The 13,889-nt window shown below is 36.3% G+C and overlaps 1 protein-coding gene across 1 annotated transcript in view; it reads left to right on the top strand.

Moving 5' to 3' along the window:
- LOC134675878 (homeobox protein OTX1 B) overlaps positions 1-13,889 on the top strand; it is a 63,340-nt gene that overhangs the window by 17,329 nt on the left and 32,122 nt on the right. The window contains exon 2 of the mRNA XM_063534206.1: positions 7,995-8,307. Within this exon, the coding sequence (XP_063390276.1) occupies positions 8,076-8,307 (232 nt within the window). The 5' untranslated portion in view covers positions 7,995-8,075. The remainder of the gene's footprint in view (positions 1-7,994; positions 8,308-13,889) is intronic.

The raw sequence follows: 13,889 nt of genomic DNA, 5'->3' as shown, positions 1-13,889 counted from the left end.
CGGCACCGACGTTCTTTGAGGGGTGAGTCGTCGTACTAAATGTATGGGAGGGTTTGAAGTTAATGTTTGGAATATTTCTGCTTTTATTTTTAGAAAGTTATTAATGTAATTTTACTCATTGGGTAACGCACTTTCGATATCAATTTGAAGTCTTCTGATATCTGTTACATTTACGGAATTATCGCCTGGCTACACTTAACGATTACACCCTGTAGGTGTTCAAAGAAATTTGACATTGCCACACTTTGACATTGCATACGCATGGAGAGATTACTTAGTCCTTAGTCCGACTCTATTCGCCTATGCGTCGACCGTAGTGGCGGCCAAAAAAAAAAACAATTGAAACGAATTAAATAAAAGTTTTAATTGAATGTGTAATAGTTGCCATTATTAAGTAAGGATTTATGTTATTTTTACCTTGGTCTTAGTCTACGAAAATTGTGCTGATATAACAATGAATTCAATGATCTTTGATGTATTTCAAAAGTAGATGTTTCACAGAAATAAAGTGCTTGTAATAAAAAATAGAAAAGCAATATCTGAAATGTTTTCCTTCCCCGCTATTTCTCGCACACTTCCCGCCAAACCCCCATCAATTCTGCCAACATAATCATTTGTACCATTGCCCCTAATGAGGCATCGGGTTGCCTCCCAGGGGAGTCAACTGATTTACTTTTAGTATTTTGTCTGGTTGAATATTAGATTCCCTCCTACAACTACCTAATTGTTTATTCTCCGAATGAATCTTTTGGGAATTATTTCCATTACGCCACCCCATTTAGTTTTGTTTGATTGTAAAATACCTCAATTTGACCGGTGTAATTATGGACCACAGATAACGAGAAAGATAAAAAATATGTACTTGTCTTTTAATGTAATTACAGATTAATAACGTGTACGTAATTTTTAAATGTCATATTGATTAACATGTCATTAATATGTCAGCTTTATTTCATTAGCTGTACATTTGTATCGGGGCATATTTCTTACGACGGCAAAAAACTAGCGACACAATAAATTTGTCAGCTTGAAATTCGAACAGAGATGTTCCAATTTCAAAATTTGAATGGGATTCCGAGGTGTTTAGTGAACTGTCAAGGACAACAATGGTCATGATATGAACGCACCCCAAATTCGTGTCCAATAACATTTTATTTCTTACAAAAAAAGTGTTTAGTTGCTGTTTAATTTGGATTCTTGATATTTGATAGAATGTAGATTCATATTTGTTTTGAGAAGAATATTTTATTTTGTGAAGAAACATTTTATCTTTTCATCTTGTTTTTGACAGGAATGTGTCCCATCTTTTAATTTTCCTGTTGTTACGAGTAGGTCAGAAGGATAAATATGCAAAGAAACGACTACCTACGTAAAACTAATGTGAGATACAACTATACCTATACCCAGACTGCGACGAGATAATAAGCGAGTGTTAAGTAATGGCTTCTACAAAAATCACCGATAATCGCACAAGATACTATTTGCGGCATTTGATCGATCAATTTAATTGGTTGTTCCTTAGCCGGCAATTATCTAAAAACGCACGCCATTTGTGCAAAGTCTGTAGAAGAATTTAGTGACACAATAATTGTGCGCGAATGATTAGGTACTTTCTTGATTGTCTTTGACAGGGCAGGGCAGGGCACCTGTTTTGATTGGACATGGCACATTTTATGCACCTACTTACTCGTATTTTGTTTGCCGGCGTCATAGTATTAAATACATACTTAATTTCTGAGCACATCACATCTCATCACAGCAGTTTCTATTTCTTTTTAATATATCGAGATATGTACTTACTAATCTTTAATCTTTACTGCGTACTGCTGAACTGCATCCATTCGTTTACTCTCTTTTAATATTGTCATTAAGTAATTTCATTATTTTCCTGAATCTTAACGACCACCGTGATGGATGAGTGCCATTGTTCCTATTAAATAAAAAAGTGACGCAAAAGCTACCTCTAAACCTCATTCGATTCAAATTTTCCCTCAAACCACATTTCCCAAGCCCATTCATTGAGTCGCACAAAAAGTTCCGAAAGGGTCCCTTGTGACAAATAGTTATTGGGAAATAAAAAAAAACTTTACAAATAGTTAATAGTGTCCTCCGAAGCGAGAAATTCTTGACAATAGCGTCCCAGTGGGCAATTATCACGCCCGAAATTAACGTTTTTGTCATAACAACGACGGTTTTACGCAGTTTTGGGTAGTGATGTGCCATATATATATATTGTGGAAAAACCCTCCTTTAGGAAATAAAAAAGTGTATAGGTAATTTTATTATTAATTTAAGTTTAAGATGGTTGCCAAAAAACAAGATTGAACTTGCTACCAATATAAAACATAAAATTTGTTTGACATTTCTTTATTTGCTTTTCTATAGGCTTAAAGAAGCATTTTTCATAGCATGTGGAATACAAAGTTTATGAAAATTAAATAAAAAACGAAAATCACCACAAATAAAATGATCGCGATTAATATTATTTAATATTAGGAAGTTAGACAATCACATTACCATCAATAACTCCAGTTCAATTCGGTTAGTGCAAATGCACCCACATTATTGCAATAGTTTTCAATTCGATGTCTCAAAATGCACCCCCAAAAAAGACCTTGCGCGGAGCTACCAACTGCGCAAACAAGACATCAGCGAAGGGCGCGAAATGTTTGTTTTTAAACAATATGGCGAATGTTTGCCCGCGATATTTATGACGCGTTGCGTTTTTGACAAATAGATTTTCGCCATTGACACCTTTTGTGTGGGGGAGAATTGATAGTGTTTTTTTTCTTTAATAATTGAACGTTCGTTTGTTTTGTTACTAAAGTAAAAATAAAACTATAAATGAAGTAAAAATATAAGGTGGTATTAATCGTAGAGTAGTTTTAAACTTTATATCACCGACTTTGAAGATTTCTAAGTACCTATAGGCAGATTTGTCATTTAAAGGGTCGTGCACACACCTTTAAAACCCTACCTTATAGTCAGTCAGTCAGTTGTCAAGACAAGTCTTTAGTCTAAGTATTCCCCAAAAAATAATTTGTGCATACACGCAGTATCTTTTTGGCGATTTTACGATACTTCGTGTAATTCTTTATTCTTTATTCTGAGGTAATTAATGACCACTTCAAAAATATTGTATGAAATACAGTGTTGCCAACCTTATTTTAAATGTCATCTCTGACAAATAAGTGAACCATAGACATGTGTTTTTTTTAATTTCATTCATTCATTCATTCTTTTCCCGCGCGTGCCCTCCATTTTTGCTACTTCTTGAATGAAAAAGATTTGTTAAATTTTCAATTTTATTTCAAAGTGCTTGGTCGTAGAAAAAGTATGGCATGCAACGTTATTTAACTGAGTCAAAAAGTACTCGTGGCGTTTATTAACAATTTTCGGCTTCGCCTCAAATTGTTACTTACGCCACTCGCCTTTTTTGACCTCTCTTAAACAACGGTTGCATAAAAAACTATAAAATTTCTTCTAAAAGCCCAAGTACAAGTAAGTGTTGCAGTTTGCGTATTTAACGTACATTCGTTTTAGAAACGTCTTCTTCACTTGAGTAAGCACCTTCAGTTTCTTTCAACTGAAGTCATATCAAACGACATCACATAAATATCATATGCCATAAAACGTTATAGGCAGTTTTAACGATTCCAGCTTAAGCCAAGCGATTTGATTGCTCTTCGATATTAGGAACATCGTAAAATATACGGATACCTACCTAGGTACCTATACAAGATAAAGGTTACGGGCTATATCTAGGCTATAAATATATTAGTGCATGTAGATGTTACTGCAAATCTCAATTGAACTAAGTAGTTTAGACAAACGGTCCGTGTTAATTCTGTATAAAGAATAAGCGTCGTGCCCACAATGCCAACACTGAAAGCAGTGAAAGCCGATTCCATTAAAATAGGTCTAAAAAAATTTGGTTGACCTTATCAATAATTTGATAGTCGTTAACAAGCATCTTGATTCCATACGAGCCTAACAACAACTTAGACACATCAATAAAGGTAATTCTGATTGCTCTTACTATTGCTTTGTAACTCAGCCAATTAAGATCTTGTTCAATATTTACATGAAAAATAATTATGCTAACTAATTGATCTTGATATTTATTTAAATCATTGCGTTACATAATTATTATGCCAACAAGTTAATAATAGATGCGAGGTATACAATTGTTAGGATTAATCAATACCTACTTTATTAGCAGACATTATACATTTTATAGCATTTTCGGTGCAGCGGAGTGGTGTTAACGGAATTTAATTACTAATTTTCAGCTTTCTTTGATTTATATAAGATCGTAATTGTTGTAATTATCTTAACGTCAACTAAGAGAAAACTGCTCTTAGTTGGTCTTAATTTTTTACAGTTATAAGTCATTTTTATCGATGTTGAGTATAATTCAACATTTTCAAGTAGGATAGGAATATCTACTAATGTAAGCACTTTGTACGTATGTATTAGCTAATTCTAAAGTATGAATTGAAACTAAAGTAAATGTCTCAGTACTCTCAGTTCTGGTCACTGTCACCTCCAATTCCAAGCAACAAAGATTACAAACGGGCTGCCAACTTTTAGATTAGGCTGTCATTATTTGCCGGGGGTTAACCGGTTAAACCTGGAGTTACCATGATTACCAGTGGCGGATTTCCCATAAGGCACAGTAGGCCCGGGCCTAGGGCGGCGAGATATTAGGGGCGGCAAATTGTGACAAAAAATTCGCTGATGATAACAAAAAATGACTCAAAATTTATCAGGCCAGGCAACGAATTCTCAAAAAAGGTACCTAGAGGGAAATGCTTGAAACACAATTTTTGACTTTGTACCTAACTTTATTTGGACTATCTAGGAGGTGAACATATCAAAAGTCCCCGGCCGTAGCCCTTGAGCCGGGGGAAGAGAGAGGTTTTTAAGTCACATTTTTCTGTCTCGCTTATTATATATCGGAAACTATGCGTTCTAACGACATGATCATTATTCATTATACAAAATGAAAGTTGGTTAAATTTGCTACAAGCTACAATTTTTACGATATCTCGGGGCAAGTGTGGGGGCGCGCACAAGGGCCCTCCACACTTGTGCGCGAATCGCGGCGCGAAACCGCGGACGCGAGTGTGGCGTCGATTTCTCATATTGTTGACGCCTTCGCGCCTTGTTCCTCGTTTATAAGGTTCCGTACCTCAAAAGGAAAAAACGGAACCCTTATACTCGTGCGTCTGGCTGTCCGTCTGTCACAGCCTATTTTCTCCGAAACTATTAAGTTGAAATTTGGCACACATATGTAAGTTTGTGACCCAAAGATGAACATGTAACGTAAATAAATTAATTTTAAATATGGAGGCCATTTTTGGGGGGTAAATGAGAAAATTTAAAAATAAAGGTTTTCAAACTATATCGTGTTACATATCAAATCAAAGAGCTCATTGTTAGAATCTCAAATATTTTTTTTTATAATTTTAGGATAATTAGTTTAGCAGTTATTCAAGAAAATAGGCAAATACAATGTTTTTCTTATGTTTCTTTTTTAGATTTTTTTAATGTTTTTGTAAGTACATAAAAAGTCAATGTTATTGGTAAAACTGTCACTTAAACTGATTAAGTATTTGCTTATTTTTTCGTAAAACCTATGTTCCTATGATCATGTCACAAGGACGTATAGTTTCTGAGATATAATAAGCGAAAAACCGAAAAAATGACCTTCAAACCAAACCTCCCTACTTTTGATATGTTCACCTCCTAACGAGTCCAAAAAAGTTACTAAGTAAAAAATGTGTCCCAAGCATTTCCCTCTATAATATATCTTTTCGTTGCCTGATCTAAATGTAGTCAATATGATGGGTGCTGATGCTGAGAAAGGGGCGGCTACAAGGCTTGGGGCCTAGGGCGGCAAAGACTGCAAATCCGCCACTGATGATTACCAGTACAATTTGACACTGGGTTAACGGTTTAACTGTTTAACCCCGGTTAGTGGGATGGTGCAAGTGGGCCTAAGTCACCCATTTACTAAAAATCCACGGACTCCTACCCCAGACCAACTAGAAAAAATGCGTGTTTACAAAAACACGAACATACCTGTACTTAACTTTCCTTAGAAGTGACTCAAACCTAAAAAGGAAAGTCCAGTGACGTGAAAACACTTCAAACCCACCGCCATTCGGGTTTAGCGTTAACAAATGAACACCTTGGGATCTGCCAAATTTCACCAGAGCAGAAATCCTTCATGAAATGCCCAAGCGATTCTACATCTTGAACTCATAAGCTTAAGGAACATATTTGTGTGGTTGTGGAAGCTTTTGTCCGGGATTGGTTTAGGATAATCTTTTGTTGATAATTCAAGGTGCCTGGGTGACAATGTGGTTTCTGGGAATATGTTGGCGACAGTGACGCGGTTAGTGCAAAAAGGAAGCTGAGCCTACCACAATCACCGAAGTTCGAAAATTGCGGGCATCTCTCTCTGTTACTCCAAACACGGCGTAATTAAAATGCATGAGAAAGATTATTATTTTTATTACATACATGGAAAACCAACAGCTGTAAACATTTCTAAAAACTAAAATAGATTTACAGAGCCAATTACAGGTTCTCACTATTAAGTTATACAAAGAACAAATACAATTACAAATCAGTTATCAACAGCACAAGCCAATCTTCATGAGTACAGGCAGCTGCAAAAAATGCCCACAATTTTGGAACTTCAGTGTTCGCGGTAGGTCCTCTGCTCTTTGCACTAACCGCGTCACTGTCGCCAACTTTTACTATGGCACCAACCCCGAAATCGCGAAAAGAATTTGATTGTTTCATACATTTTTCTAGTCTGGCATTGAAATTTCCTATGGGTGGGAGAGAAAATTTTTTTTTCGCGATTTCGGGTTTGGTGCCATAGAAAAAGTTGCTCAGTGTGACCTAAACATTAACGGGTTTGAGTACTTAAATGTTTTTCGTTCATTTATATACTGTATTTATTGCGTTTACTAATTGTCCTAATAGTCCTAATCATAACTATCATAATTTATTTTCTTTTAATTGGACTCTCACTCTAATTGTTACAACTATGCTACGAAATACATTATCAACATACACAGAGGGGACCATTAGAAACATCATGAATAGACCTCGATTAGTACGAGTATCATGCCCACCTTTCATCGCTTACATCTCGTATGTCAGCACACTTTTTTCTGACAATACAACCCCTTGTTGGGTAGTAACCCAAGACCAGGTAACTACAAAAAAGACGTGACAGAATGTCGGCAAACATGTACCTACTCCCAAAAAAACCTTTACAGAATTGCAATTTTTGAATTCGGAACGCCGGAATCGTGACGAATGAGGCGTTTTTCAATCTTTAACGGCCCACGTGTTTGACTTTTAGACCTTTGTGTTGCAATGCAGAAAAATTCACGGGCAATTGTGGAGTTATGGAAAAAAATGCAATTGAAATTGATGTGTTCAATCGAACGTGTAATTTCAATGTCGTGTGTATGAGCCGTGAAAAATTGGTCTTTATTGAAATATAATTACTTTGCCTTGTTAAAAATAAATATTTGCTTTTGATATTGCTATAAGGTTATTTTTAAATGAATAGATACTTATGTACTTGTACCTAGCCAATTAACTAGACAGTTACGAACTCAGTTAGAGTTAGACCAATTGATATGATATTGATAGCACACGCAGTGCAAGTGTTATTTTAAACGTCAAAAGTCTATGAAATTATGACGTATAAATAACACTTGCTCTGCGTATACTATCAAAATCGTTGCAGACTTTTCTTGGTCTATCTCTAACCGTAATATAGTTTGGCAAAATCATATTAGTTTTTTAGACAATTTAGACTCTTGGAGCTGAAACGTGTATATCAATCACAGCACCTGCGTTTATCAAGTTCTAAAATGTATCTAATCTAATTTTTGAAAGACAATTAAGTACCTACTTTGTTCATTCAACACAAAAAAATAACACAATTTACCTTTTTCCAGATCTACAGAATGGCAGACAGCCAATAAACGCCCAAAAATGCCACAAACGCGCGCGCGGCAACGGTGACTACAAAACGACAGATGGCGCTGCTCACCAACTCGACGCAGCCTAGCGCCTCGGCGTCGCAAGCGCACCCCGCCACGCCGCTGCACCACTACTTCCACTACTTGAAGCAGCCGTCGCCGCTGGCGCAGAACCCCTACGCTCATCACACGAGCGCGCACCATATGGGGATGGGACCAGGGCCGTTGGGCGGGCTCGGCCCGTTTGGGCTGACGCATCATGGGCTTGAGGCTGTTGGGTTTCCGCAAGGTGAGTGCTTTAATTGTTTAAAATGGCCGCCATCTTTGGTTGACGTGTGTACAACTGCATTTCTTTGGACGATAGCAACATATTCTCAGTTTTAACTATATTCCAGCAACTTAAAGGCCAGTTCGATTGCTAATACTCGTATGTAGAATGTGGTACTTAAGGCATACTGAAAATTCCTGGACGGGCCACTTAGAAAAAATAAGTCGTCTCATATATCAGAATCCAAAAACTTTCAGTATCGCCCACGTATATAAAATTGATTTAGAATGTCTAAATCATTACGATTTAATACGCTGCTGCGCACAGTGGCACTGTGATCAATACGTTCCTATACATGGTGTGTCTGACCATGGGGCTTTAAATTCAGGGCTTAATTTTACTCGAAATCCAAGCCCTGGAAATCGGGGATTTTTTTTGGCTTTTCCATAGATAACGTCGACATCTAATCAGCCAAAATGTATGAAAAAGTAAAAAAAAAATTCGGGATTTCGGGGTTGGTGCCATAATAAAAGTAGCTCAGTTTAGCGAGTAAAATCGAGCCCTGGATTTAAAGCCTCATGGTCAGACACACCCTGTATAAGCACAGTGTCACTGTGTGCAACGTAGGTACAATAACACCGTCAGGAAAACATCAAGCCCAGCTCCTTCTAGCCTTCTACATAATTAGATTGATCGTGTTTATGTTCTTTGGTAACAACTGTAACTAGTACATGGGACTTATGTTATATATCTCACATCTCGGCATTCTACACACCAAGTACATATGTACTAACCTGTACCGATACATACGAACCTAATTTAGGTACTTACTCTCAAAAACCACATCCACTTGGAACAAGCAATTTGTTGAAAGCGTTCCTATGTTACAGCGAACCACGTCAGTTTACAATCCTTTAACGTTTTACAATCATTTATATGGCAACACCTTCCGCTGTTGCCAGCTCGAGTTTAAGGAGGCTTGTAAATCAAACGTGCTTAGTAGAAATGGTAGGATTTATGAGTGGTACAATAAGATTAGCATTAGTTTATTAGTTAGTTGCGTGCTTCAAGATTCGAGTGATTACTTTAGCACAGAGGTCTTTAAATAGTTTTTTATTTTGATTCATATTAATAGTGACCAGAATTCGTGTAATGGTGGTCCCAGGCTTAGCCAGGTTATAACTAACGTTATATGTAAGTACAACATTGTGTGAGAGGGATAACATAATAAAACACTATCAATACTTTCATGTTGTCCCTGTCACACGATGTTATATAACGTTTTATTAAGAGCCAGTGTGCTACCGCCATAAAAAGGAAGCTGATGAAGCATGTATTTACATATACGTAGTATAATTCTATTAGTATTTTAGTGTACCTAAGCATAAGAAAAAGGAGCAATGAGTTTCTTTATTAAGTAATTTCAAGTAGCACAAATGATTTTCTCATACTTAATTTTGTCATCATAAATACTCGAGTGCACAAATTGCACATTCAAGTCAAAAACAATGAACTCTGTTCGCATATGCATATGCACAGACATTAATAGGATTAAGATCTTCCGCATAACGAATAAACTCTCGTTTTATCTACTTTAAATATTGATACAGTATTGATATCGTCTGCGAAATGTAATTTCTAATAGGTACATTCTCTTGAATGCGACTCGCATTTAATATGATAAAGTTTGATCCATTAAGAATTTCTAACCTAAATCGTTAGCCATCTTAGACTCCCAAATCTTACGGAACTAAAAACTCGTAGGGGTACCATTAGCATTCCCTATGGCAACACCGACATGACAAGCGAAAACAACCGGGAGAGCATTGCATAATTTACGTTTCAAGAAGACATCCTTCGGAATAATCAAAACAGCCCCGCGTAAGCCGCTTATCCCCCCTCCTGAGTGTTGCCAGTTTCCCCTCCCCCCGAAATGTGGGGAAACGGAGGAAGTTGCTTGGCCTTAATTAGCAGCGTTGTGTTTGTTATTTTTGATATTGTTACGTTAGTTGCGTGGATATTTACTTTGTAGTGTAGTATTTTTACGTAATAAGACTAAGCGATACAGAAAAAGACATATACATATTGTTTAATAATTACGCTTGTTTTAAATTATTCGGGTAATATTAGTGAGGGTTAAATATTATAGATATTTACTCTACTAACGAAAAAAGGAAAGGCAAAGTTTTATCAGGTACCTGATATTATCTAAACCAGCGGCTAAAATATTTGGCTGACTCTGTAAAACAACTAAAGCTTTCGTAATTTCTTTTTAATCCTGCATTTGAAGGTCGAACATAGATTGAGTAGTAGTTTTTTATTCGTATACAAACTTTTAAGGTTATGTTTTTTAAAGAAAATCAACCATATTTGATTAACGGTTTTAGTCAAATGTAATAAGGTACTATAGAGTTTTTATATATTTCCTAGCTAGTTGTTTGTTTGCCTAGTTTGGTCAAAGTAGCTTGTCAGTGGAGCATAGACAAAGGGGATATTATATTACTGTCTTTTTCTTATGCTAGTAGGTATAGATGGTCAAGCAAATCTTGTCAGTAGAAAAAGGCGCGAAATTCATATTTTCTATGAGACGATATCCTTTCGCGCTTCAAATTTGCCGCCTTTTCTACTGGCAAGATCTGCTTGACCATCTATAGCAACTCCCAAAAAGAGGGATGAGTATAGTTTTTGGTCTACTGTTACTGATATAAATAGTTTTGCCAGACTACAACTACTACATCTCTATAGTTTATGGTACAAGCCTTCTATTCTCTATGCACAAATAATCGACCGCCGCAAACCCTGCCGTTCCGCGAAGGGCCCTTAATCCTCCTTTAGGCTCCCCGTATTGAAACGCTTTTAAAAATTCAAATCGTCCCCTTTCGTTGGTTTAACAGGTGCAGTGACGACATTATTCGGTTATCATCCTTTTTATCTGTTTTATTTGTTAGGTTTTCTAGGTACACAAATAATGCACTAATGCAGTGCAATCGGTTGCAAGGAAACCTAAACGGCGTACACACTTGTATAGTATTACATATATGCTTTAGGTCGGATATTCATTTTTGCTACTGATTGTTTATACATGTATGATCTAAATTCTAAACTATTCTAAACCTATGATAGATTTAAAGGGTCACACAGAAAACTGTGTTACGTCTTTCCTGTAGACATACACAAGAGTTAAGGGCTATAAAGGTTAATTTTCTTCTAAAAGAAAAGGTCCTCCTTTTATTTAGAGAACTATGATAAAATCATTACTTACATGTCCACAAGCTGTTAACTATTGCCCACGGGAGAGAAAAATGTACAGTTCGCGCGAACACACTAGTTTTCTCTCCTGTTCGACCCATAATGAAGTTACCTTTAAACGAGCAATTCTTGTATATATATTTATTTACATATATACGTATATATTTCGAGGATCTCGGAAACGGCCCTAACGATTTCGATGAAATTTGCTGTATGGGGGTTTTCGGGGACGAAAAATCGATCTAGCGAGGTCTTATCTCTAGGAAAACGCTTTTTGGGTTTTTATACGTTTTCCGAGCAAAGCTCAGTCTCCCAGATATTTCGTACTAATATCATAAATGAGGTCTATCTGTCTATCTGTAACCACTTCACGCTTAAACCACTGAACCGATGAGTTATGAAAATAGTTAGAGGCCCGGGGGCCATGCAGAGCTAGTTTGGTCCGACTCTAGATCTTTGATAAGTATACACTTCAAACAAAAAAAACACAATTGAGTGCGAAAAATTTTGACCCAAGTCGTAATAGGTACCTATTTATAAGCAAGAGGGTTTTTATGCTTGAATGAAAATGTTATGCACAGAAGAAAGAAACATCTATTCGATAATGTAATCGGCAATAAATAACTAAACTGCTTCCAGTAGGGCTAATATGGTCGGCTCTTTGTCATTTGTCACCATGCCTGTCGCGTTCTAGCAAAAATGTAAGTGCGAAAGTGACGCATTGCATGACAAGTGATAAAAATGCGACCATGATTGACATTGACACATCCTCATCGTTTTTTCCAGTTTTGCAGATTTTGGCACTTCGCGATACGTTACCAAGAATTTATGGTACATTTTTTTATTATCTATAGGTACCTGTCAGAACCCATAAAAAGTGGGGCTTAATCCCAAAAAGGGTTGCTTTATGGAAAACTCTGTGATATTTTTAAATTGACGGGTGCGTTTTTTAAGCTAAGAGTACAATAGTCATTCATTTTTTGACATCTTTTTGTTTGAAATCTTGTCTTTTAGAGATAGGCATTTGTGTCAAATGTTAGAAGCAATGTTGCCAAGGTAAATTTTATTACTCCCCATTAATAAGAAAACATTAAATTTTCCTCAAACCTCCAAATTTCAGAGTACGCTCTAAATCACCGAACTAAATTAACGGCTCGCCATTTTTTCCATTTAAAACTGAATACACATTTTAATACGGGAATAAAATTAATCCGCGGACTTTTTTTAATCCGTATACCCGTCCTTTTCGCCCCCATTATTTCCCATTGTCGTCTCTTTCGCGCTACGTTTGCAGCTGGGCGTTCTTTTTTCGAAATTTATTTTTTCCTCATTGTATATTGGCATCCCTTAGAATTTTATACGGCCAGTTGCTTTTTTAATCTCTTGGGCGGAATGAAATTAATTGATTATACTATAATATACATTTAAACGCGTCGGGGGTGCTTTTTAACTAATTTAAATCAATTTGATATGAAATGAAATGTATTATTTGTTTACTTTTACACAATGCCGTAAATAATAACTGTTGCTAGTTTTTATTGTGAATTTATGGTCGTTCCGGTCGGATATATTTTTATGTCACATTTTATAAATATGAGACGGAATTTTTTTTTATTTCCCTGTCCCATAAGATGTTAGAATGAGTTCAGGAAATTGATTAAGCTGATGCACAGATGTACTTACCTATGTAAGATTGTACCTCGAAATATGAAGCCTATAATATAGAGTGATTATTTGATTAATTATTAATATACAGTTTGTCTGCAGGTAATGCACGTTGAATGAAGAGCGTTATAAGGCCCGATATTTTTAAACTAAATAAACGGGCCTTCCGTCTTTTGGGCTACCGAAAAAAGTAGGCGTTACTTACTGCTCTTCAAAAGTACCTCTCTCTATCTCTCATCCAAGTTTTACCCGGATTGCATTCACTCTGTGACTTAAACCAAACATCGAGGTAAATTGAAATATTTTTCTAAACATGGTGCCTACCATAGTGTGTCAATAAGATTTGTTGTTAACTGATTTTAAATGGCAGTAGTCACCAAATGGTAGTAGTACCGTTAATTGTCAAAATTCCTCGATATCTGGCAAAAACCTCCTAATCGCCTTAGGTAGTAGGGCTTCTCTGTCTTCGGTGTTGTAGCACACTGCCCTAGTTTCGGCCCCCGTGTCATACGCCCGATAAGGGCCTTTTAGACACATGCCTATATTAAGGACAAACGAATCGGGTCTATAGTTCGTTTTTTTTAGTATTAGAAAGAAGTTGCAAGAAGGTAAGCGATTTTGACATGTCTTTTAATTGAAAAAAGCTTTTTAAAAATCAGTAACTATTACTTATGAAAGCAGAAGAACAT

Source organism: Cydia fagiglandana, chromosome 23, assembly GCF_963556715.1.
Source record: "Cydia fagiglandana chromosome 23, ilCydFagi1.1, whole genome shotgun sequence".
Taxonomy (NCBI): domain Eukaryota; kingdom Metazoa; phylum Arthropoda; class Insecta; order Lepidoptera; family Tortricidae; genus Cydia; species Cydia fagiglandana.
This window is presented reverse-complemented; position numbering and strand designations above follow the sequence as displayed.